General features: G+C 36.2%; 1 protein-coding gene across 3 annotated transcripts in view; it reads left to right on the forward strand.

Annotated features, from left to right (window-relative positions):
* LOC124644899 (FH1/FH2 domain-containing protein 3) overlaps positions 1–27,043 on the forward strand; it is a 79,829-nt gene extending 52,786 nt beyond the window's left edge. Inside the window, exons 1-19 of one of the 3 annotated variants that reach the window (XM_047184565.1) lie at positions 2,503–2,932; positions 10,174–10,283; positions 15,416–15,474; positions 17,109–17,293; positions 17,796–18,277; positions 18,467–18,564; positions 18,958–19,584; positions 19,725–20,018; positions 20,103–20,629; positions 21,288–21,290; positions 21,437–21,643; positions 21,734–21,856; positions 21,938–22,195; positions 22,573–22,790; positions 23,062–23,254; positions 23,334–23,473; positions 23,574–23,689; positions 25,054–25,103; positions 25,428–27,043. In XM_047184565.1, coding sequence (XP_047040521.1) covers positions 2,708–2,932; positions 10,174–10,283; positions 15,416–15,474; positions 17,109–17,293; positions 17,796–18,277; positions 18,467–18,564; positions 18,958–19,584; positions 19,725–20,018; positions 20,103–20,629; positions 21,288–21,290; positions 21,437–21,643; positions 21,734–21,856; positions 21,938–22,195; positions 22,573–22,790; positions 23,062–23,254; positions 23,334–23,473; positions 23,574–23,689; positions 25,054–25,085 — 3,897 coding nt within the window. In that variant the 5' untranslated portion in view covers positions 2,503–2,707 and the 3' untranslated portion in view covers positions 25,086–25,103; positions 25,428–27,043. Of the gene's footprint in view, positions 1–2,502; positions 2,933–10,173; positions 10,284–15,415; positions 15,475–17,108; positions 17,294–17,795; positions 18,278–18,466; positions 18,565–18,957; positions 19,585–19,724; positions 20,019–20,102; positions 20,634–21,287; positions 21,291–21,436; positions 21,644–21,733; positions 21,857–21,937; positions 22,196–22,572; positions 22,791–23,061; positions 23,255–23,333; positions 23,474–23,573; positions 23,690–25,053; positions 25,104–25,427 lie in introns of those variants that run through there. The other 2 variants (XR_006986124.1, XM_047184564.1) reach the window with 2 other exon arrangements.
* Positions 27,044–27,733: the final 690 nt, after the last annotated feature.

A 27,733-nucleotide genomic window follows, 5' to 3' on the forward strand; every position in this document is an offset into this window, starting at 1 on the left:
AGTTTATATATATAAATATATAGTTTTTATTTGAGTCCCCAATCACAGGCGTGATTAATCGTAGAAACAGAGCGAGCGGCGCGTGCGCGGGGTTCGATGACCTCACGTGAAACAATTTCCCGAACAGAAAGTTTGGGAACCAATACTTAAGTTGTTATTTTTGAGAAATTATGTCAAACGGTTCCGTGACGTATAATTTGTTTATTGGGAAGCTTTAGATGAATGAATACCTAGGTACTAAATAATTAATTGATTTGAGTAGAAACTTGATGATAAGGTATAGTGGGCAAGTATTTTTTTTTTGAGGAATGGAAAAGGATACATATGCAAGATATGTTGATATTAGGCATAATTAAAAGGTTTTCAGGCTATGGTGTATTTCTGGTAGTAAGGGCTGAAGAAGCACACCCAATATTTCGAGTGTCACTTGTTTTCGATAAATAATACTTTACTTTCGCCGTTAAGTTAAAATGTTACGTCAAGAAGGAAAACCTTATGTTAATAAAGTTCACCTTTTCTCCTTTGTAAGTGTTGGAACCAGTATAATTAAGATGTCATCACTACTTTCTAAGTACCCGTTCACTTTTCCTTGCTTGTCTAAACTTGTGACGTCATTGGAGTACCTACTACTCTCAGCTACTCACAATTTGCAAGTCATAGAAAACATTTCCTTTACAAGGCTTCGTAAATCATACTTGTAAAATCTCTATTTACACTGCATCTAATATCCTTGGCATGTGCACCTGTAGTATCATCTTTCGACCGTTTTCCTATCTCCCGAGCCTTTTTCCCACTATGTTGGGGGCGACTTCCAGTCTAACAGAATGCAGCTGAATACCAGAGTTTTACAAGGAGCGTCTGTCTATTTGACCTACTCAACTTAGTTACCCTGTTTATGTAAATGTATTATGTATAGACCTTTAATTTAATTATTTGACGCATCGCTTTCCGACGCTGAAAACTCCGATTCAATGAATAATCATCATCATCATTAACCTTATTCCCAATTTTTTATTTGTGATCAGCACAAAATGTCTTGTTCTTCCATACAAAAAATAGGTACTAGGCAGAAACAAGATAGCTCATTATAGGAATGAATGCTGTAATGAGACAAATCAGTTTACTTGTTTGAATGCACTAATCTAAAGAACTACAGGTCCGATTAGAAGAATTCTCTCAGTGATAGATTACCCGTTTATCGAGGGAGGCTTATGAGCCATATAACTTATAATCAAGGTGCGTGTAGTAGTTCCCACGGGACGCGGGTGAAACCGCTGGCAGAAGTTAGTCCTACGTCCTACAATAAAACAATATCGCAATAATTTGATACAAACTAAATTAATGGGCATTGATAATAATAGACAGTGAACATAGACAACCCAATTTCAATAATGTTATACATTTTTAATAAAGATTGATGTTTCATTTAGTACGTCAATGTGGTCAATGCAATCAGTTGAATGTGAATTGAATTGATTTCAATTACTATAATACTTAACTTGTAACGTTTTATGTGACACTGGGTATTGTTGACCTCGTAGATATTGGCGTTTTTAAGAGTTTACCTTGAAAAATATATATCCAATAACTTTGATTAAGAGGTGTCTTTGCTGTGTTAATCTGTGTTCTATTATGAAGAGGAAAAATTTTATTGTTTGTTTTCATTGATTACACTCCGAAAACACTGAACTGATGGGATAACTATCACCGGTTATCCGGGTATGGTACTTACCCTGGCGTGCTATTAACCATATGAAAAAACAAATGAAACCATATTTGTTCAAGAAGAAGAATAATTTTGATAAAGATATATAAACAAAAACAGTATATAACTATACGTCTTTATTAGATATCGTATGTCCTTATTTTTGTTTTTGTAGGATTGCTAGTCTAATAGATCGGGTCATTAATTGATAAGAACGTCATAAAACACACAAAGTGATCAACTGTGTTAATCTTTAGTACTCATAAATAAAAGTGAATCACCGGAATGTTTGTAAGTGCGTTACTTCCGAAGGGTGCATCTAATATAATTATTTCTGATACACAAAAAATCAGGATAAAGTTAATATTTACCTCAATAAAGACAACTGAGGCACTCACGCAAATAAATATTTAGAAATTAGACAAACTCTACTTATGCATATTCACAAACATTGTAATGAACTATGAAATTGTACAGCTTCTTTGTTTTCCATCACTTACTACTTCAAACAAAAACCATGTAAAACAGAATTCGTTTTGTATTTACATTTACATTGTTTAGAATCTTGAGAAACCTTGACTAGAAATGTTTATCGCCGCTGCCTAGTGAATTAGAGTTTAGTTTTTTCCACCTGTCAATTTCGCAATAACGGTGTTTTTGAGAATGTACTTCGTTAGCGTCTGCACCAAACCACATCCTTACTCGTGCTGTTGAAAAAACTTAATCATAACATCTGGCACGCTTATCGTGGGGCTGGCATCAGCCGCGGGCGCGCTCCCCGCTCGACACACCGCGCCGTGCAGTCGCCGCGCGCTCGCGATCACATTCGAAACGATACTGGAAAACATAAACGCGGAAAATTTCAAATCAAACACCGGCTCCTAACAACTACTTCCAATTCAAAAGTTAACAATTACAATCATATTTTTCTTCCAATCAAAGGGTTCGTTTAAGTGTAAAATGTGATTAAAACTGTGATCTTAAAAATTAGTGCATAAAATCATGATTGAACTGTTAAAAGTGACTGACAACAGGGTAAACGGAACAATGAGAGATATCGGCTCAGATTCGTTCGTGTGCCGTGTCCAGTATCTGGATGACCTGGATCCTTTTATGGAGTACAATGTTCGCGAGCCCCCGAGGCCACTCTACCATACCTTCAACACCACCATACCACTTTCGTACCAAATTGCCGCCGTGCATCGACTCCTGCAGGCCCCACACCGGGTGAGTTATACAACAATATTATTGCTATTTAAATACCGTAAACCGTATTTTATTACTTCCAGTAATACGCGTGTACGACCTCCGTTGTTAATTAAAAAAAATAATCGCCGATTATTTGGCTGTGCTTGAACGCACGCAGCAAGCGAACACGTAAATATTGACAATAAAATCAGTCACTGATAATCGCGACTGTTATCAAGTAACTGATTTAAAAGAAAATTGGTGACAATCACAAGAGCCGATGATAATAATTTGTTATAGGAATTTCTATTAATATGATAACAAGTATGCAGTTAGTACCTAATGTATTTGTTTTGATAGACAAAATCAATAAACTTATGAACGCGGAGAGTCTCTAAAATGAAGAAGACGACGAGAGGTACGCTTAAACACAAAGTTAAAAGGCATTCGTGTGCATAATGGCACATCACATTTCAAAGTCTTCACTACTTGAGTAAACAAAGTAAGCACGAAATAGGCTACTTATCTATTAACATTGTTGAACAAGCCGGTGAAAGAAGAAATACTTCAGTGGCATCATTACCCGCGGTTAGAAGCCTTAGGAATATATATGCGTTCGAAATTGGTCCGCTGCACGAAGCATCCTTTAAAATTCATTAAGCCTGAAGGCTAGTTACGTTTATGTAAATCGATAATGAAGCACTTTTTTACAGAAGTGTACGTATTGTACATAGATCTAATATTAGTTCTGTGCGTTATAAATGTAATGGAAGTAAACGCTATTAGTATTTACCAGTGTTACTCATCGCGGTATTTGGCTAAAATTATACGTTCTAAATTCTCCCGCGAGGTGGCTCAGGTGTTGTATGACATAATGTCACTTATTATAGTTCGGCCATTCAGAGAATGCGTTCCTGACACGTCGCGATTGAACTGACGACGTAACTTTGCAATGGCGTTGCAGTTACGATAAAAATATTTTTGCTGGTTGTTTACCGTTTTAACAATTGAGGAGCATTAAAACAACATTATTATATCAATAATCAATGAATGTTATAATTTTGTGCCAAACTGAGTGTCAAATAACTTGGTAAACAATATTTTTCTAAATCTATACTGCGCTATTACAAGGTTATGTCAGCGGTTTATATTTTATAGTGCTGTGCTAAAAATAACAGGCAAGTATCGTAATCTGTTCTTATACAGTTATAATATAAAATAATACGTTTTGATTTTCTTTTTAAGAATTGGAAAATAATGGACTATAAGACTTAATTATAACGTTTATGAAATATAAAAATAAAACTATGACCAAACCGCATTTTTATACTTAGATTAAAAATGGTAACCCCAAATGGCGTTATGGGCCGCCATTTTGTGACGCTAAAACAGTCGTCCGTTGTCGTTTCGTGCGCATAGACCACGTTTTTCAAGTGTTTTCGATCTGTTTTTATTTGATTACCCGGCTTTTGTTAGACCGAGATATCAGGATTGATTCTGTTATTGATAATAATATAATTATACATGTAGGCGAAGATGATGATGAAGACACCACCTCCTCAAGCAAATCGGAGTCTGATTAATATTCTGTTCGCACATTCAATTCAATGTACTTGTAACAAAGAATAAATAAAACAATTTTATTATATGAATATTACCTTTTTTTGGTTTCCACTTAAATAACTAAAATATAAAACAAATGATTCCGCCAATTTAAAACGAAAATAATCTTAAAATAATGCGGCGGTTCATTTTGAAGGAACGGTAACGAACTCAGTGTTATGTTGTGCCCATCACTAGTCGTGACTAACTGATAGGTGTCAGGAACGCATTCTCTGAACGGCCGAAGTATATTGTGTACGCTTACTTTCGACTGGGTTCATATAGGTCAGGTTATAAGAGATTTTGTTCAATATCAGATGGGTCAGATATAAAAGTGTTTGTGTCTAATATCAGCTGTGTGTCGTAGACATTGCGACGCTGCGGTTTGTCTAGCGTCCTCCTACGCTAATGTTGCGTGAATTTTATACAAAGGCGTTTGGAAAAAATGCTGTATTTTTATATCTTATAATTTTAATTAATAAAAGATGATTAACTTATCTTGTAGGGCTTCATGTCTATTCTTTATTAGCAGCTTCTTAAAATAATAGTGTAACTTATAAGTGGGAGTTTTTTTTTTAATTTAATTATATTCACGAAGATCACGGTTCTAAGTTTTAATTTTAAGAATTTTTTTGCAAAATATCTATGAGCCTGAACCGTGTTAACAGCAGAAAAAATAACCAAATAGGTTCACAACTAAGACAATAGTGTACCACTTAAATCTTTAGTGAAACATTCATTATCTTTAGACCCAGAGCTGGTACAGAACCAGTTCCCATTGTCATAGCATCTGTCAGAACTCGTTCACAGCAGTCTCGATTACACTGTTTAGCGAAATTACTGACCAACTGAGGATAATGAGATGACTCGCAGGATGTAAGTGCGGGAACAGTTAATAAATATCATTAACATTATCGCTTGATTACACTTGAAATGTGTCTTTTGACTTGTAAATATGATTAAGGGTGCAAGTAAGTCTGAACGAGACGCCGCTTTCTGCGAAATGGAACTATCTCGAAGCGGCAACAGGATAACAATGGAATAAAAACCGTCGGGCCGATTTATACCTAGACTAGACTCAAATTGAATTAGGCCAACCATATCACAAAGACTACACCCATCACGAAACATCACAGAGAAAATAACTTTTGAATAGAACTCAATAAAATAAAGTGTCTACTATGAAACATACCCAACTAACGCCAAAAATCTGCTAAAATAGCAAACAGTTCGCAATTTCACGAAAAAAATTTTTTAATCGACTTTTTTGCTCTCCAGCGCCAAACTATGTACATAAAACAACGATGCAGAGATAAAAATAACAACAGTAGCATAAATCTTTTATATTACTCACTGCATAGTTTAATCTTACTTTTCCTCATTGTGTTCTTTAGAAGTTTATTAATCATGCCCAGATGCGCGTAAAATTTTATATTTGATTATGCCTAGGTACGTGAGAATATTATGTTTGTACAATTCTTCGAAATTCCTAGAGGTCACTAGGATCCTTCGTAGTTATGGACTCCTAGTTTGGCACATAATTGCTTCATTTTTAAGGTTTTTTGTTCTGATTGAAGAGCATATAGCAAAATTACTTGAAACAAGAGAAACTAAGAAACAGCTCTTTATCTATACCAACTTATTTATAGCAAGATATTTATAAACACGCCGTATAAAATCTACCTGTCTTTATCGTTTTCAGTGCGAGAGACAGCAATGGAATATAACAGGTACCTCATTCTTTCCTCCTAAGTAGGTGAGCAGGTGCTCAGGACAGTACTTCGTTCATAAAGTCTCGTTCCAGTGATCCCTCTGACCTTACTTCCTCAGCTATGACATAATATGTGTGTCATCGTATTACTAGATCTGCCAAAAATAATGTAGACTGCTCGTTCCAGGAAACGTTGTGAGAACGAATGCATCGCGAACGCACGATGCGGCGAATTTAGGTCGAGTGGGTCCATTTCCAGTTTATTTCTACATCTTTGTTCTTTTTTTTTAGTTATATCCTTAATTAAAATATTATTAATGGGAAACTGTTTCTGAAGAAGTGAAGAACTGCTTTCATTGATCAAAGACTCTGAGAAATATGGTTCAGAATTTGTAGAATGCATACCTACCTATGTATATTTAAGATTTTTTTTATTTCTTACTAATTTTATGTGCTGCATACATACCTACGTGGTTGGGAACATATTCATATGGAAATAATTTCAAAGATAGCATTTCAGATAACTGCAACGTTATCGCCACGAGATAGGTATTAATAAATAGATATAAATCAAAGCCGGCTTTTTCACGTTGACCTACACTGAAATATACTGATAACTATAAGTACTTATATTAATAATCATATCGCTTCACTAGGTGAAAGGTTATAAATCTCAATACAAGTAATTAACGGTAATCGCAACATTCTGTTAGCGTGTAGGAAATTACCTAGCCAAGGAAAGGAAACAGTTCATAGAATTATTTATGAATCATATTTTATCTAAGTTAACTGGGGAAAATGAAGGTAATGCAGGGCTTAAAGAATCTTTCCATTCGCGTACTGAAAATTGACGACTACTGCGCATCACAATACGACCTAGAATGGAAGTGTGTTAAATGAACTGATTACATCCTCATTCTGAGAGGAAGAAAAAAAAGACGAAGAACAATTGAAAAACCTATTTAATAGAGATGTACCTAGTGTGTTCACCTTGTACTATACAGACTAAGCGTCGATGACATAAGCCACTTCATAGCAATGGTCAAAAAAATCCCAAACAATCACAAACCTCTAAACAGCAGGAATCCAGTGATAAAATTTCGCATTTACTGGATTGCAAACAGCCAACTCATTTCCTCCGCCGAATTTGTTGGTAAATACCGTTACAAATATGCAAAGGCGAGCACATTTAAGTAGTGTTATGTGAGTCACGGTAACAATTAAAGTTGACAATGACGGACATACCCGCTGGGACTTTTTGGTGTTTCAAAATTAAATCTTAGACATCCTTCCTTATGTATTACTCACAGATACGCATCTAAGTAAATGAAGTAGGTATGAGCACTTTGCGTGCCAAAAGAAAATTCTCCTCTGACTCAAGATTTTGGCAGTAAAGGTCAATCAAAAACTAGGAAATTATTTAATTTTTGCCTAAGTAAGCTACAAAATCCATAACGTTATCCGAAAGCAAGAAAATTACTCAATCGATCCATATTCAATCGATCGTATTCAATATCGATTATATTAGGTCCGTTTAGTTTTCTTATCAAGGGAGGAATTTTATTACCTATCTATAAAATCACAAGCCTTGTTACTAAGTGCTTTGTGCAATTAACAGCTGATCAGAATTTCGTGCATCCAATATCACACAAAGATAGCCCTACACGTAAATTATTATCAGTTTTTAATTGACGTCAATGAGGATTTTCGTATTATTGTAGATAGGTAAGTGATTCACTTATTCGGTATAATTTGCATACGAAGCGATGTTTTTTGTTACAATTCATTAGGTATATATTCGGGATATGCCTGTTAGATAAATTCAGTGTTATCATTTTTTCGGACCCGGTCCGCATGTGATAACTAAATAACTAAGCCGCTACTAATACAATGATTGTGTGATTATTTCGGCTTTGCACAGCAAACGTTTTCGCGAACTTGATTAACGAAAATGGAAAATGTGACTTGAGTCACGCACGTTAACTAGCTGTTTTCACCTTGGCTTCACCTGCGTCTCGAAGGAACTTCTTCCCCTATCTGGATAAAAGTAGTTTGCTCCTTATGATAGTAGTATAGATATACATAAGTTCAAAGTGCACAGAATGGATAAGTGATAGGTAAGAAGAACAACAAACAAACAATCATAATATAATAATTGCAGTAAATCCCTACTAATATTATAGATGCGAAAGTAACTCTGTCTGTCTGTCTGTTACGCTTTCACGTCTAAACCACTAAACTGATTTCAATAAAATTAGGTACAGAGATAGAGTAAGCTAGTATTAAAATAATGATTATTTTTAGCAAGTCTACTACAAGAAGTATCTACCCGACTATTGAAAGGAAACAGGAGAGCAGAATTTTTTTCACTTACGCCAAGGACATTTCCACAGCCCATAGAGGCTTATAACACCTAACCCAACAGGTACCTTACAAACCCACGTTAAATAGAGATATTGTTGGCGTTTTGCCAAAACAACGTGGAAAACCAGATATCTATAAACAGGTTAACTAGGAACCGACATATACATGTCATCCTGTGTTTAAAACGAGCTAAGTTTAGCATAGCTAAAATTAGATTGATACAAGTATCGACATTGAAAATTATGGACTTAGTAAATACTAGTCGTTTTTCCGTGGTTTCACCCGCGTCCGGCGGGAACTACTGCGCGTACCGGGATAAAATATAAATCTACTCTGTTAGTCGGGAAGAATGTAAGTTTAAAACAGTGAAGGATATTTTCAAATCCGTTCAGCAGTTTAGCCTTTACAAACAAACAAAGAGATTGAAAGTTTTTCATTATTTTCGTTGCGTTTGAATATAACTAGTGTAATCCAAAATTAATTATTTGCTTCGCCTATAAGTCAGGCTTGCCCACCCACGTCTGATTTTTTGTAGGACATATGCAAATAATCGGGTCGTATTTTGTAGGATTTTCTGACCGATTTTTTGCAGGACGTGTATTTTTTTCCTACAAAAATCGGTGACCGATTAATAAATCGTTGAAAATAGTAAAAATAAAATAACAATTATTTACTTATTTCTCACGTTTTGATTTCAATACTAAACAGCTAGAAATATAATAGGTACTCTAGTTTAATTCCTTAAGTAAAACCACATAGTTAATTGAAATTTAATTAATGCACTCAATAGTTTTATCGCAATTGACTAAGTATTTATTAATTCATTAGTATAGTAGAACTAAGAACTAAAGATCATAATTATCTCGTGTTATTTTAGGTATAATATTTCCAAGGAGTTCTTGAAATATCGTTACAATACCTACCATTAATACTCAAAATGTTGTGATCGGTTGCTTCCCTTATCTCGGTGTGGAAAGAAGTTCCCTAGGACCGCGGGTGAAATCCTGGAAAACAGATAGTCTAAATGAAAAACTTATACTTATAGTAAATCAAAAATAAAATCGAAATATTTTTTCCCTTAACTTAAATATTCACTCATAAATGTAAATATATTACGTAATTAATTCGCAACATTCATGCTTGATAAATAAAATTATTTATATTTCGTTATAATTTAATAAGCAATTTTGAAGCGCAGCGCCATCTGTGATGTTGGCGATAAACTATACAGAACTAGTTTACGCTAGTGATGTTCACAGTTTCTAATAGATGGCGCTATCATACAAAGACAAGTCCAGATTAAACAGATTTTGTTTCCGAATACCATTTTTTACAATATACCCACATATACTAATTAAGAGCGATCTTGGTCAGTGGGTCGTCTTAGGGGCTTAGCTCAAAAAGGCTTGCTCGCCTATAGCGAAAATAAATTTATAGTTTGATAGTTTGCTGTTCAGATTATGAAGGATTATGTCGCTTGAGTAAGATTAGGAGAATCGGGCCCCAGGGCCGCGGTAACTTTTCAACAGATCCTAAAGCCCAACTCATAGCATTTTTGGATTTTTGAAAACTAGTCTAAGGTTTTTTTCTTTGTTTGTTGCAGCTCGATGACGCCACTTTACAAGTCTTCAAAGATGGTGACTACGGGCCTTATCTGGACCTGGATTCCACGCTCGGTGAGCAAGATGAGGAGCTTGAAGGACTTCAAGACAGGTATCTACAATATTTTTTTAATTCATTATACAATTTTGTCAAAGTTACAATAAAACATCTTAAACGATACAAAATAGACCTACCGTGATGCAGATCGCTGACCACAAAATTAATTTTTCGTAGTCTTTTTTTTTAAACAATACTTAGGTACCTGCTCCGTATAAAAACCGGCCAAGGGCGAGTCGGACCGTTCCGTACCATTATTTATAAAACGGACAAAAAAAACACGTTTGTTGTATGGGAGCCCCCCAAAATATTTATTTAATTCTAGTTTTCAGTATTTGTTCTCATAGCGGCAACAATAATACATCATCTGTGAAAAATTCAGTTCTCTAACTATCACGGTTCATGAGATACAGCCTGGTGACAGACGGATGGACGGACGGACAGAGGAGCGAAAACAATAGGGTCCCGTTTTACCCTTTGGGTACGGAACCCTAAAAAGGGTATTTGGTGTGGAGATTTTTTTATAAAACGCATAGAAGCATATTATAATATAGTTATAATAAAGCATATTATGCTGTTAAGGAAGAGGTTTCACAACTATTATATTATAATTATATATAATAGTTATTAATATATTGTAACTATTATAGTAATCTGTGCTTCTACTATCATCATCATTTGCCAAGCCTTTTCCCAACTATGTTGGGGTTGGCTTCCAGTTTGACTGGATGCAGCTTTGTACCAACTACTGTTTTACATAACTGACTGCATATCAGTCCAGAAGTTTTAACTGAGGAATCTAATCTCGTCATAAAGATATACCGTCAGTTGCACAAAGCTCCATTAAATTTAAACCTTCTTTAAATCTATTGCTGACTCTTCCTTCGTCAACTAGATAAAAAGTGTCAGCAATAGATTGAATGCAGCGTTAATGGAGCTTTGTGCAACTGACGGATAGTCAGATCAGTCAGACGAATCTAAAAATAAAATCTAATATTACTACAGATTGTAATGTATGATTGTGTGGCATGCTTTAAGGTCCGAATGAGTATGCGCCGTTAGTCCCTCATCGTTGATTACCTCGTTCCGGCACTACTCCCCTTCAGTTCCCATATTAGTTTTATTTGTAAAAGTCCACCAGCCACTAGGAAATACTACATTCATTTGTATTCCAGGTTCACCGATAATGGTTTAAGATGGATTAAACTAAGGGTAATGACTTAGCTTGTAGAAATTCTAATTACAAAAAAAAAGAAATATCAAAGTTTACCCACTCTTGAAATCAGATTTGTAAACTGTTTTTTTAAACTTAACATTGTCGAACGAATTTGTCAACGAATTTGAGGTATACTTACATATTTTTAAACGAGCAGCATCATCATCTTGGATAACCTTACAATCCGTATTAATTCAATTGAAATTTAAACTCAATATTAAATAAAAAAATCACTGCACCTAAATTGCACATGATTTACGAAATAAAAATTCATTCACATCGATATTTCTTCAGAGAAATATAAAAAGTAAAAAAGACCTGCGAATTTATGCTTGCTTAAATACCTTAGCACCTGGTTTGCAAAGGTTACGTCAGCCTAAAGGTATTTCTAAACGCGTCCGGCTAATAAACTTTTATCGCACATTTGCCCAAATTGAAAGTTCAATGACGCCATAAAAATAAATAAGTAATTGATTATTTTCTGCAAGTGGATTGGGGCCTACATCCTGCAGTATGACTGACAAGCCACTGCATGTGCAGGGGCCTTACGTAGGTACACTAAATGGATGATGACAAATGATTTGCAGTGAACATCCTAATCACATATTGCTTTCCGCGTACTAAGTGATTGATTACATCAGCTACGAACACAACTGTAACGCACGCGAAACTATCCCAAACGCGGAAGTGAGTTCTAATATTTAAATACAAAAGTCTTATTTTTTAAGTCTTATTTTTTGTTCGGGAGCAGTAGGTACCCGGTATCCATTACTTCCCAATCAATCAAAAAACGAAAACATCAAAGATATTCAATGCTTCCTAGAATTTAGGAATACATTTGATATTCCTAAATTCAGGTAGGTAACGCATGCTAGCGTTGAAAGCGGTCTATCCAGCCGGCTTTCAGATGTTTGTGAATAGATACAAGCTAGGGAAACTGAAACTGACATCCTCTGTCAATGTAGAACTTACCTAACGTTTGTTACATACAGATGGCACAGATAGTACCTAAACTTTTTAGTTACTGCAGTTTACAGATATGATTAGTAAATAGATTTCTCAAGGCTGCGAATAAGCCCACGATTCCCGGCGATTCAATGTTTTTGAAAGCCTCGGTTATGAATAGATGAAAGCTTCAGTAGGATGAACTTTTAGTAGTAAAATCATTTTTGGGTTCTGTTACGTAGTAACTGGATACAAACCTATTTATTACATGTTTACGTCCCTTTACCTAGTTACGCGTGACAAAAAGAGTAATTAGCCTATTTAATACGTGTCAGTCTTGTTTACTACTTTCCTTCTTTATTTTATTTATAGGCCACACTCTCCTGAATCTTCTTCGTGTCTTAGTTTTTCCGTCTACTAAGGCTTAACCGACCATTTCCGAAAGTTCGTCGCACCGTCTTCTATGGGAACCAAAATAGATCGGTACCAGATTCGACACATGTAGATTTATTTAGGTTTCTGTTACACTAGTAACCGGGTAAACGCGTAAATTCGCGGTTTTATATGTACGGGAATGTGAAATTGATCAAGAGATTACTTTTTTCTCTGAAATGTTTACCGTATCCTACATATGTATTGTTAATTGAGGCAAGTCGAAAAGATAATGCATATTGTATCTTATTTGGGTGTTAGTAAGGACCGACACCTATTTCACAATGCAACGATTTCACGTGATGCTCTTTTGTTTAGTAGAAAGTTTATATCCAACAGAAGTTTTGTTCAGTCCAACTTCTGTCTATTTCCAATGCTTGAATGTAGAATGTAGTTCTACTGTCATGCGTATGAGCAGCAGCAAAGATCATAACCGCACACCCTTATCCATATGAGTTAATGCTAAAAAAATTTGCGAACATTTTATCTGAACAATATTTTAGGTTAAAATAATGACTCGTCATCGTAACATGTCAATGCTGCATTATATCGTCACCGTCATGGTAGAAAGTATGGGTATTAACTGCGAGCGAAACTGTCCGCGTTTTGTTCAGCCAAGTTTTTTCCTCCCTCAATCGCGATGAAGTCGAATGTTAACAAAAACTAAGTCTCCGCTTAAACAATGAACTTACACTGCGAATATTTATACACAGGCTGCGGTATTATGAGAGAGAAAATGAAACTACATATTAACAATCGCTATGATCTTTATAATACTGAAGAATATATGAAATCTTTTGGGAATTTTCGACTGACGTTATGATCTAGTTAGTTAAGTACGATGAACTACGAAAAGGAAACCAGATATAATGATGAGATAGCAGACCCAACGTCACGGTAGTCACGAAGCAGGATGGCGGAACCAGGTCCCGAAGTGGAATCACGTAATAATTGAAAATGACCGGACAGAGCGTCCGTGTGTCCCGTACATTCGCATGTACGTACGTTTTATCCAGAAAATATTATCAGCGAGTAACCCGCAGTCAGTGGCAGGGAGCGATGGGAGACGCAAGTCCCACATAATGCTGACCTAAAAAAACTTGATACAGTGATTAAAAATAAAACATAATCCGTTACAAAATAAAGTCGTGCGATCTAATTCCAAATTCAGTGGACATTTTTTTCAACGTGAATAATTTAAACAATCAGATATGTGACATCGATGAAATATAATCAATGTATTAACTTGGAAGCAAGTGCAACGAAACGAATAAAAATCTTCGCTATCTGAAACCGAGGAAAAGTTTCTGAGGTCGACTTAAACCACCTGTATACAATTAGTGGGAGAAAAATGGAAGATGACATGCGAAACTTCACACGATCCGACTTGTCTGAGGGAAATGCACATCTCGAGCGATCAGTACCGAACAGAAAATTCAGACAAGTTTCATTAGATTCTGGCATCGCTGATGAAGAAGAAGTGGCTGTGAAAGTGAACTATAACCTGGATTGGGACTATGATATGTCGGAGGATGAAGATGAAGACTTCATTGATGAAGACTTGTGAGTCAACTTTAATACAGTTTAATGTTACGTACAAAGTGATGTATTTACTAGAAGTCTCGACAAGGTTACTTGACCCAGCCTTTGAAAGGCAGCGAAACTTTCTGAAGGGTGAAGAAAAATGAGCTTTTCTCTGTGAAAAAATTCTAACACGCAGTACTAAAACAATAGATGTTATGATTTCTGTACAGCTTTCAAGTGACTCAAGCCTCGTATTAAAGTTAGGTGATTTGAAATGTAGGCGACTTTCGCGCATTTTATAAATCTATAATGTATTAACTCATAATATAGGTTCATTTATTAATATAATTGGTGACATATAATCAAGAATAGATTTATTGTGCTAAATTAAAATATGTTCAACTTTTTATTATTATTTACTGGAAGAGTATCCCAAACTGGTAGTTTATTTGCCTCATACAATACTACATTCAACAATGTGTTTCACCTCCTGAAAGTATCGTAGCGACTAACAGAAGAGATACAACATGCAAGAGGAAACTATAATTACGTATTCAGTCTAAAACATATAACAAAAACCTTAATCCGTTACGAATGTTGCACTTATGTAAACTTTTAAAATACTTTAACACGACAAGGAAGCTTACACATTAATCAGGAAAAAAAACGGGCGAAGAAATTTTCTTTTTTCATAACACAAGATTTTTTCAGCTAAAATTGACAAACGAAGTCAGACCAATTCTGACCAAAGGCTTTTTTGATAACACGTCATATTCTTGCTTTCACCAACATTTTCTGTTAAACAATCATTATTATGATTTATGTCCACTAGACCTTATTTCTATCCAGCCTGTGCGTCTTCAGATCAAAATCCTCCTTAAATATCCACAGCTTAAAACCTATTGTCTGCTTTTAACACTCTGTGATCTATAGGCGTCCTGAATGTACGTAACGTATTTGATCAGAGTTGTAGAAATGTCCAACCTTACCATTAGTGTGTTTAGGTACCTCATTTATCTTAAATCAGCACTTAGCATTATTTCATTTAAAACGTATATTTTTGTTTCAGTCGCAAAAATGCCTTGGTCCTTCGCACCCAGTTGTCTGTGCGCGTCCACGCTATTATTGGTAAGTTTAGCTTTGGCTGTTTCTCTTGGTGAAGTACTGAAATGCTATAGGGCTTAAAAGTATGAGTAAACATTACTTGGAATTGAGGTAAACTTCATTTAAATAAAACTACTTTTACGGATTGAACAGGCTTTGGGATATTTCCTTTCCTATACTTCTCCCTATTTTACGTTTTCACAAAGCACCGAGTGCCATCAAAACTGCGCAACTATCGCCATCTATCGATCTCATGGTCAAAACGACAGTTCGGATCCCAGCTATGACCGGGCGGCATCAATAACCGCGCATGCAGTGAAAAACGGCCAAGTGCGAGTCAGACTCGCGTACCAAGGGTTGCGTACCATTATTTATAAAATGGACAAAAAAATCGCGTTTGTTGAATGGGTCCCGTTTTACCCTTTGAGTACGGAACCCTAAAAACAGTGAATTAAGAGAACTATGGTGTGGTTATATTATTATTATATTATAATCCCGACGTTTCGGATCCTTTAAAGCACCCATCATAGAAACTACCTCTATTATTATCCAAATCCAAAGTCCAAAATCCAAGTTTTCAATTAGACGCCCCTGGACGTGGTATCCCAGTCTAACAACTATATATTTTACGAGATTAAGACGAAACAAAGAAGATGGATCAAAATTGCCCCACGTCCTATAACAATGTGACGTATCTCAAAAAAAAGATAAAAATGTTTAAAAAAATATGGCATACTCTCTAATTCATTTTTTTTAACACCTTCATACAAGACAAGCACAGTTGTCACTATCCGCATAAGTGGAAAGTTCTCATCAATACGAATAATATAAGCCCAAACACGAGGTAGTTTACATATTTTGTTGTCGAGTCCCCCCGACCTTCTCTGGTCTTCATCATCGGATCAGCTCCAAACCTTCACTGTTGCAAAGGTCTATTCAATACAAATAATACGAGCCCAAACACGAGGTAGTTTACATATTCAGTTGTCGAGTTCCCTCGACCTTCTTTCGTCTCCATCATCAGGTTAGCTCCGAATTTTCACTGTTGCATAGTGTTATAAGACATACATCTTATAGTCAAGTTTTTATCCTGCGCATGCCTACAACTTTCAAAAGTTGCCCTGAATTTCTCAGGGTTTCCATCATCAGATCCTGACCTGATGATTATGGGACCACCTGTGAGGTATACCCTATCAAACAAAAAAATAATTTAATAAAATAGTCCATTCATAGTTCTATGAACGATGTTTTCATAACAGCGCCTGAACAATTTTTAAAGCATTTTTTTCGTATGAAGGTGTAAAAAAAATGAATTAGAGAGTATGCCATATTTTTTTAAACATTTTTATCTTTTTTTTGAGATACGTCACATTGTTATAGGACGTGGGGCAATTTTGTATGGATTGTGATCCGTCTTCTTTCAGTAGAGTTCCGCATCAAAACTCCGTCGGGAACAACAATAGTGAACTTACAAATAATCCTACGCCTAGCCAACGCTGGGGTGTTACCATAGTCACCGCTTGACAGCCTTATTATTGACAAATATCCGCTCAACGTGCTAACAAACACTTGCGGAAAAGCCGGGTGGGTTATAAAAAGTAAGGCTGAAGAAAACTCGAGTTCTCAGAAAACTAATCGATGTTCTATTCGATTCACAGAAAGACTACTTCACTCTCAAGGACGCGAGTTACGGAGGGCACTATTTACGCTAAAACAGATCTTGCAATCAGACAAGGATTTGGTGCACGAGTTCGTCGCCAACAAAGGATTGGACTGTCTGATGCAAGTCGGCAATATGGCGGACCATAACTATCTGGATTACATACTGCGAGCTCTTGGACAGGTAAGATTATATATATATTCAATTATTTCAATTCCAGCTAATCAGCTCAGAAGCTAACTGTAACGAAGATGGTAAAACTGACCATAACAACTAAGTTTTTCGAGGTTCTCGCTATTAAATCCGGGTTACTCCAGATTAGAAGTGGATTACGTGCTGAATCCAGCGATTGGTCATCCATGAACTTATCTATGCCAAATATGCGTTTAGGCCCGATTAAATAACAAACATTCAGAAATACTTTCGCGTTACCCTAGTATAATAAACTGCTTTATTAATTGGGTCACGCTTTTTTTAAACTTTGATGAGATGTTGTATTAAATGAAGTTAAACAAATGAAAAACAAAATTGAAATTATTTTCAAAACTTTTGCAACTACTAATAAGCGCCATTAAACATGATTCTTGACACCAATACTTCTTAAAATAACTTTTTTTTGGAACTGGTTAATTCACAATTTAAGCATTTGCAATTTATTGCTAAAAATTACTTATGGCATTTCCAGATACTGCTGTACGTTGACGGCATGCATGGAGTAATGGCCCACAAACGCTGCATCCAATGGCTCTACACGCTCATCGCTAGCAAATTCCGGCACGTCGTCAAAACCGCTCTCAAACTCCTTCTAGTCTTCGTGGAATACACTGAAAAGAACTGCCTCCTCCTCATAGATGCTATTATATCTGTGGACAACTCCAACGGCCGACAGCCTTGGCACAACATTATGAAAATTCTGCAAGACTTTGACGCATCAGACACAGAACTTCTAATATACGCCACTACTTTGATAAATAGGTGTCTAAACAATGTGCCCGATAGAGACACTTACTACGACCAAGTAGATGCCTTGCAGGATCAAGGCATAGATGACATTATACAACTGTACATGTCAAAGCAAGGGACGGATTTGGATCTGCTGAGACAGCTGCAGATATTCGAAGCTGTGCTGCTGTATGAAGATGGTGATGAAACTGGAACTGCTCTGAAGTGAGTTTATCATTATTGGTATGCCCTTTAATTGTTAATACAACAAGACTAATAGTAAAGTTACATAGTACAAAACTAGAAGGAAGGCTTGAAATTGATTAATTTCTTGCTTTAACAATCTGGCATACCACCTTCTTCTCACAATTAAGTAATATAAAAACGTCTTCATTGTATACAATATTATTCCAGGCAACTAGATGACTCCGTGATCAATTCAATTCGCCGCAGAAGCATTAACCTAAGTACTGAAAGAAGAAAATCTAAAAAGCAACAATGCAAAGAAAAAGGTACGTTTGATAAAAACTTTGTTTTTAAGAGATCTTGATGTGCTTTAATTATTATAACCAGTCATTTATTTCGTTTTCTGCATGGTATGGCAGTTCATACCTAAAATCTACTAAGACATTTTTCTACCATATTTCAACATGAACATTTAATATTAAAGTTCTTTGTGGGAATGATATTTTTCTTTGTTTGCCAAGTTTGTATCAATGTTGTTTAAAACGCACTCAACAAAAATAAACAGTTATCTTATTATATGTATATGCCCATTTTCTAAGGCTGAATTGTTTTAAATTAATGGACCACCTATCAAACCGGATTGCTAGACCAGGTGCGTTTTAAACAACATTAAATTAATCCAGGTATCTTTATTTTATGCCGTTTTTCACTAACCACAGCAAAACCAGTCATCACTCACACAGAAACAGAAAACAAAATAACGAATAACCATCGCACACAATTCTTACCCTCCATCACCGATCATAACAAAGAGAACAAAGAACTGAGCTCAGCATTACGTCGGCGACGAGACCGATACGCGAGGCAAGCCCACCACATCATACAACAACAAGAGCTGATGAACCACTCCAGTGATATCTACAACGGCCTCTTCCCAAATCCTAATGAAAGTTTCACGAGCACTAATGGAAGTTTTACAAGTACAAATGGAAATTATTACACCCCTAACGGAACCTTAAACAATGCAAATGGTAGCTTCACGAGCCCAAATGGCAGCTTTACAAGTTTGAATGGAACTTTCACAAGCGTCAATGGAAGTTTCTCAAGTGGCAACGTAAGCTTTCCAAGTCTGATTGGCAACTACACAAACACAAATGGGAGTTTTTCTAGTACGATTAGTAACTACACTAATGGATCATACACGAACAATAAGAGTTACTCAGCTGTAAATGGGAACATCAATGTTACAAGTCAATTAAATGGAGCCAACGGCCACCAAGAAGAAGACGATAAATACGTTACTAGAACGACGAAGAATTTTAACTTAGCAGATGTTTTAAAGAATGGTTTGTGCTTTAAACTAACATACTACTAATTCTTTTGTCACCCGCTTTGTTTGTGCTTCGTAATTGCTTTTAACTTTTGAATCTTTATTTTTATGTGCTCCTGACAATAAATAATAACTTCCATTACTTAATATTTTCAGGAAGCCAAAGATATACATCAGGCCTAAAACAGAGGATCCAAAATGGAACACTAGGCCATACTGTGAACGCTGTAGATGCGATAACCGTAATGCGTCAAAAGCAGACTGATCCCACCCCAGAGGTGAAAGACGATCGGGGTTTCCTGCTAAACAGAGAACACAGTATCAAAGATCTGGCGCAGAGGCTGACCAGCCCGGTCAGCCCTACCACTGAAGAAAAACCTTTGAGGGTTTCTGATATGGCGGGAATTGTGTCGAAAGCCAAAGAAGAACTAGCTAAATCTCAATCAAAAGGTAATTACTATTCTTTGTGTCGTGTAAGTTACGTCGTATTTTTAAATTTGAACATCATGCTAACCTTGATTTCCAATTTCACAGAAATTATAAAAAGCCCAACAATAGAAAAATCCCCAAAAGTACACGAAATAAAAGTATCGGAGAATGATCTACACTGGGAAGAACTCAGAAAAGGCTGTCTTCACAGAGAATTTCATCTGTGCGACTTGGACTTCTCGGATCTTCGCGAGGACTCGGACGACGAGATGTCATCGCCTGCAATAACCGCAGCCAGCGGTCCTCCACCTCCGCCACCAACAATGTTCCCTCCAATGGGAATACCTCCACCTCTACCGGGCTGTTTCCCAATGCTATCCAAAAACAACATTCCCAATCCACCTAAGCCAGCACTATCTTCAGAAATGTCAAACGATTCTGACAGTTCCACGATCAAAAAGAATAAGAAAACTGTGAAGCTATTTTGGAAGGAGATTCAAGAGAATCCAACACCAGTTGCCATTAGGCCGAAGGTTGGAGGATTCATATGGGATGACCTGCCTAACGTGACAGTAGATACCAATATGTTAGAGCACCTGTTTGAGTCCAGGACCAACGACTTAATAATCAAAGTAAGTACTAATCATGACTTGGAAACTTGTGACACAGGCAAGTAATTAACAGGCAGAGCAAAATATGACGAATTAAACCTTATTTTTTTCCAATATTATAATTCTGGTAACATATTTATACCTCTACAATACCTTAATATAGGTGTACTGAGAGACGTGTTAGGGTGCGTCCACATCTGGCGAATGTGCCGCGAATGCGCAGCTCGCGAGCCGTTTGCGACCTGCCCGCGAGCTGCGCGCGTGCAGTCACTGCAATAGTTTGGTGCGCCTCTTTAGCGCAACTCATGCAAGGCGCGTATAGAGCGCGCGAGCGGCGCACGATCTGCGCGCACTCAGTTCTCGCCCTTACAGTTCCGTATTCTGGCTCAGTACTATCGAAGATGTCAGACGTCGCACGCCGCCTGCGCGCTGATCGCGTACGGCGCTTAGGTCGCGCGCGAACTGCGCGCGGGCGGCGCAGAAGCGGCGCACGAACAAAAATGCACGCGCGCAGCTCGCGGGCAGGTCACAAACGGCTTGCGAGCTGCACATTCGCGGCACATTCGCCAGATGTGGACGCACCCTTATATGATTATTCTAAATTGTATTATATGAGTATGTATCTCTTTACTAATTATATTTTCTTCTTTTTTTCATGCACTCTTTCGGATATCTGCAGGAAGTGAGTATCACGGTTTTTGGTTTATTTTTTTTCTATAAATCAATTAATTCATTCTTCTTGGCAATCTTCATGAAATCTTTTTAAACCGTTGGAAACATTGCTTTATTTTTTTTGTTAATATACAATTACACATTTTTAATTTACAGAAGCTAATGGAACCAAAGAGAAACCTCATTTTAGACGCTAAAAGATCCAATGCTATTAATATAGCAATGAAAAAATTACCTACGCCTCAGACTATAAAGGCAGCTATTATGAAGATGGACGCTACCGTAATAGGCAGAGAAGGGATCGAAAAACTGCTCACCATGTTACCAACAGAGGAAGAAAAAGTAAAAATTCAAGAAGCACAGGTAACATTATAGTACCTAATTGAAGGCTAAGAACATTTATTCATCTTCGACATTTGTTAAAACTGATGGTTTAACACCATTTTGTTTCAGTACGCCAATCCTGATTTGCCTTTGGGCAGCGCCGAACAGTTCCTACTCACCTTGGCCTCTATTAATGAACTATCATCCCGACTAAAACTTTGGGTATTCAAATTGGATTTTGACAATTTAGAGGTAAGATATGGTTATTCTAAAAATATAAACTCAATAACGGTTAAATGGCCAGAAATAAAAGCGATATATTTGAAATTACAGAAAGAAATCGCCGAACCACTGATGGACCTGAAGCAGGGCATAGAATTGTTGAAGGTGAACAGAACATTCAAAGTTATTCTATCAACATTGAGGACTGTTGGAAATTATTTGAACGGTAACTACGCCAAAGGTTTCCGCCTGGAATATTTGTCAAAAGTCGTGGAAGTCAAGGACACCGTTCACAAACATCCGTTGCTATACCATATCTGCGAAATGATTATTGAGAAGTTCCCAGACAGCTCTGATTTCTTCAGTGAGGTTAGTGTATGCAAGGTTTTAGTATAACTGTGGCATGACGGTTCATTGATCCAAACTTTCCGAAAGGAGAGTGCCCAAAAGCAGTCTAGCACGTTGCAGAACCAAAATAATATCTACATTATTTTCATATTTTTAAGAGCTTTTCAATTCATGAACTTTGTTTTCATAACCGGAACATGTGTTTTAAGTAAAAGAGAAAATTAACGACTGCTGAGTACATTTCTGTATCAGATTATGATTGACGTTTCGTTCTTCGCTTCGTTTCAATGAGACTATTCACAATCTTCACTAGGTACCTTTTTTAGCCAAACCGAATAAAATAGTTACATATAATACATAATATTATGTTTATTAAAATATCCCCTCGATACTTACAGGTTGGTCCTGTCATACGAGCCTCCAAAGTCGACTTCGACGTCCTCTCAGCTAACCTGCAGAAGTTAGAGTCTGACTGTAAAGCGTCATGGGATCACATGAAACGCGTAGCCAAGCACGATGGTTCCCAGATATTCAAGACCAAGATAAACGAATTCCTCACAGACGCAGCCGAGAGGATCATTTTACTCTCGGTTATTAAAAAGAGGGTGATGAGCAGGTAATATGCTTGAATGATGGAGCAAATCACTTTGTTCTTAGAAATTAGGAACCTATACAATTTACTAACCTAATTATACAGTTGTATATGTTACACATTACTTTCATAATATGAATTGATTTGTCTGTCAACAATTAATGTCTCTTTATAAATGCCTATGCAGTGGTGATAAATTAGAAGTGTACGTTGCAATGCGAAATAGTGCCTGGCGAATTTGAACTTTGTTTATGACCTGAAACAGATAGAACAAAGAGGATTTTGCTTGTTACAGATTCAATAAATTCTTGTTGTTCCTCGGAGTGCCTCCCTGCGATATTCACAAGACAAAGCCTTCAGAGTTCTTGAAGGTCATAGCTGAGTTTTCTCTGGAGTATAGAACTACTAGGGAAAGGGTTCTGCAACAGTTGGAAAAGAAAGCCAATCATAGAGAGAGAAACAAGACTAGAGGGAAAATGATTATAGACGTAAGTCCATCTCAAGATCCAATAATTAATAAACTATTATGGCATATGAACTAAAGCGGCTTGGTGTAAATTGTTTTAGGTGGGCAATTATTCACACAAAAATGGTGATCACACTGCGGACAATGCTCTAAAGGAACTGCTGAAGACGGACCCTGACACTGACAGTCTAACAGACGGCAGGAGAAAGAGTCAACCGAACAGCAGAAGAATTCTAGTCAAGTGAGTTATGGAGATAAACTAAACATCATTGATGGAATCAGACATCAAACCAGTATATAGAATTCTTTAAGTTGTTCAAATATATTTTATTAATTTACAGTGGAGATTTGTCAGCCGATGATGAGATATTGGAAAGCCTTGTGAGATCAGCCACTTCCAAACGCAAGCCAGTAGCTCGAGAGAGAAGGAGGAATCGAATCTCAGATAGGAAGAACTGTAAGTTGGTTTTGAAATAATCATTTTGCTCTGCAAAAGCACTGGTTTATGTCCTTCTTTATACTTGTAACACTTTTACTTTCTGGACATTATTATAATGTAATACCAAAAAAGAGAAGATAAGAAAACCAAGTAACGATAGAACTAGTGTTCTTGAAAATGAAAAACAAATGACTGTGTCTATATTTCATAGGAACTTCCTAAGGGTGCATTTACACGGTGCAAGCATTTTAAAAACGTACGGTTCCAGCGACTCGCGCATGTACCAAATCAATACCCACCCGCGTACCCATTTGGCACATGTTAACTGGCTCCGTGTAAATGCACCCTAACTATTTACTCCTGGGAAGTATAGGAAGCTATGCGCGTCCGTTGTATTAGCAAATTGGTTTCAAGTCACGCTACTGTAAAGGCTACCGCATTCTGAAACCTGTAGTGCGATACTGATCTAAGTATCAAACTATATTAAGACATAAACACACTTGAAGCGTCACGCGATGCGTTGAAACAATTTGAAGCTTGTTGAGTGATAACAAATCATATTTTACAAACTTGATGAGCTCATTACACGAATTTAGTGTGTTTGAAATCAATTCAGTGAGTATGTTCTTAATCAACTTTATGCTCATGTAGTCTTGTCAGCCCAATGGGTACAAGTAACACTGTTTTATCTTCTGTTTATATCAAATACTTTTATTGTTTCAAATGTGTCATTGCGAATTTTAATTTTAATATTTACCTTCCCATCCTTATTAGTATTACTAAGTAATAATTCTTAAATATTGCTGTGCGATGCTATGTCCTTTTCAGCTGAAAATACAGTTATTTATTTTCTATATTTCGTAGAATCACTGGTGATGTCTATTTCAAAGCTTTTTATAGATCGTACATAAACATATCAGATATATCATTTACAGGTAGATGTATGATGACCAGCGTCATCATCCTCCTGCCCTTATATATTTTGCGCCTCTGCCAATTTATCCATCCAGGACTATGAAATGCGATATATTTAATAAAGTACATCATTACCTATATCTGCCTATCCTTTTCCCAACTACGTTGGGGTCGACTTCCAGTCCAACTGGATGCTGCTGAGTGTGTTTTACAAGGAGCCACTGCCTATCTGACCTACTTAACCCGATTACCTGGGCTACCCGATACTCCTCGGTAAGATTGGCTGTCGGAATTTCTGTCTTCTAACCACCCGTAACGGTTGCCAAAGATGGTCAAATGACAGCCGGACCCCAATAGTTTATCGTAATAAACAAAAATAAATATATAATATCTCCTTAACTAGATATTTATTGACCCTTAGTGTACCACTGAACTAAACGTTCTAATAAGTGTATATCCATTTTCAGTGAACAGAACTCTAGATGGAAACCAGTCATGACCAGAAAATCCATCTGCGGTATGTATTGTGATTTTCTGTTTAATTAATTTGTTTATTTGGAGACATCATCATCAGCCTTTTTATCGTCCCACTGCTGGACCTCCTATTTAAAAAATTGCATTTTTAAGTAAAGTTAAAATAAAAATATTACGTACTGTTTTCTCGCGACTTCACCCGCGTTCCGTGGGAACTACTGCCCGTATATTAGCGAAGAATTTTTCTAATCGGTTCAATAATTTCGTTTAGGGTACAACTAAACAAACAAATAAATGTTACCTCTTTATTATATTTGTAAAGATTTCTTTACGAGACATTAAAAATAAATATCACTTTTTGTTGCAGGTTAAAGAAAATCCAGCTAGCTCAGCAGAAAGTACTAAAGAATTTTAATATACAGGACATCAAATTGAATCTCATACAATTATTCTAAAGTTACCCCTTGGGTATTAGCACTACAAATTCTCAACTGTCAGTAAAATCTATAAGCAGATGCACATAATTTTAAGAACACAAATAATTTGAAATTCTTTATGAAAAAAGTTACAACGAGTGTTAGTCATACAAACTTGCCAAAACGCCATCTATAGTTTCAATTATTAGTGCCGCATTTTTTTTTCAGACATGTATTAAGTAGAATTTAAATCATAGGTACCTTCAATCTTAGTAGTTCTGTATTTTAATCGACGTAATTACATTAAATAGATGCACATTTTAATCAGTAATTAATAGTGATTTTTCCTTTATTCTAGTAATAAATTAAACTATCACTATGTACCCACATAAGTTTAGAACGCATTAAGTAAATAAAAGTTAACAACGCAAAACTGTAACTTTATAGGTACCATCACTTTAGAGCGTAATTAAATTTTCCTAACTATTGATGCTTGGAAATAATTTTTCTACGCTTAAAGTAGAAAAACACTATATTTCTATTTCTGTAATCTTTCTGTAAATCTTTCAGGTTTTGGTGCAATATTCATTGTTTTTTCCTCTTCAGTAATGAATATCATGAAAAATTAATAATTATGTTATTATGCTAATAATGCAATAATTTAATCCAAGTTTAAGGTAATGTGTTCTTACCCGACTGCCAAAACGGGATGCGTTCTTAGTCAGAACAGTTTCATCATAACAGTAATACGCACTTCTAGCTTTTAGCAACTCCGAACTAAGTAATATCAAATATTCTAATAATATACATATTGGATGATCTCCTAAATAACTATAAGAGCATTTTGGATGTGTTGCTGTAAATTTATGTGAATTTCATCAAATCAAAAATATGCTCTTACAAAATTAATACTGTCATAAAATAGAAAAAAAATTGTCTTGTAGCTTAAGAAATATTACTTTGATGTATGCTCCGGATTATACCTAGTTCTTATGTAAAATACATCAAGTACCTAAGTAGTGTCATTTGATAAACCCGGGAACATACAAATGTTCTCAACTAATGGTATCGGAAGTACCCGATATTCTGTGAAATAACGACTGCTGTATGTCCTAATTTTGTTAGTGTATTTGTGTAAATAACTGATGTAAATAGCGTCTAACTATATAACTGTATTTTGTGGTTTTCTCTCTGTTTAGCCTACTGATGTATGGATCTTACACGTCATTTTTTAGTCTCTCAAGTGTTCTGATCACTTTTTATAATATTAAAAGTCCGGTAGTGTGCTAACCAGGTTTTTAGCTATGGTCACGCAGGTATCGTGTGCTTTTTTACTATGGCTTTCTACATCCTCGCGTTATTCCTTCTTTTAAAACTCAAACTTGTAATAAATACTTTTTTCTCAAACTGATATATTATGTATTGTTATACCTATCACTATTTTCTGTCCCGAATACAGCGTGACCATTTTAATCGTACGTACTGTAATTATTGTATTGTATTCGTTACAAACTAGGTAATTTCTCATTCATTATCGTTATAGCTGCAATAAAATATTCTTAAAGTATTTGTGTTTTTTATTTAATAGTAACTTATAGTTTTCCTGTTCCTGCGGTTCCTGCTGTTTCCTGCGTTTTCACCCGCGTCCAGTGGAAACTGCTGCCCGTACAAGGATAAATATAACCTATTTTTCTCGAGAATAGGTATAGCTAACCAGCAGTAAAAAAATTCAAATCAGTTAAGTAGTTTTGGAGCTTTTAGGGTACAAACCAACAAAAAAAAAGTTTTTTCTTTACAAAAAGCTGAGGCTAAGTAAAGGCATGTTAAGCTTTTATTATTTCTGATAACAATAGCCAATAATCTCAACTGGGGCTCTCTCTAGGTAACCAGATAAAGAACCAAATACAGAAGGCAGTTCTCCTCCATCTGACATAAATGTACCGGGATCCTATTTATGGTAATATAATTATCGACTAATTCCTAGCCGAGGAAGTGATGGAGGAATTACATTATACAATACGTATCTTACACTAGACGATTTCCCGCGACCTGCGGGGCTGCGGATTGTTCGAAAGAGTTACCGCGGGCCTGGTACATAAAAGGCCTACGACGGAACACGACGGTTTTTAGTCAGTAAGAGTCTGACCCTCCCTCACCGCTGCTAACCCACAGCGGTAGTGTCATTTGATGATTTTCGACGTCGTTAAAAACTTAAACTAAATATCCTATGAATCTTCCCCGGGAAGAGTGTAGCTTG

This window comes from Helicoverpa zea, chromosome 31 (genome assembly GCF_022581195.2).
Source record: "Helicoverpa zea isolate HzStark_Cry1AcR chromosome 31, ilHelZeax1.1, whole genome shotgun sequence".
NCBI classification, from domain to species: Eukaryota; Metazoa; Arthropoda; class Insecta; order Lepidoptera; family Noctuidae; genus Helicoverpa; species Helicoverpa zea.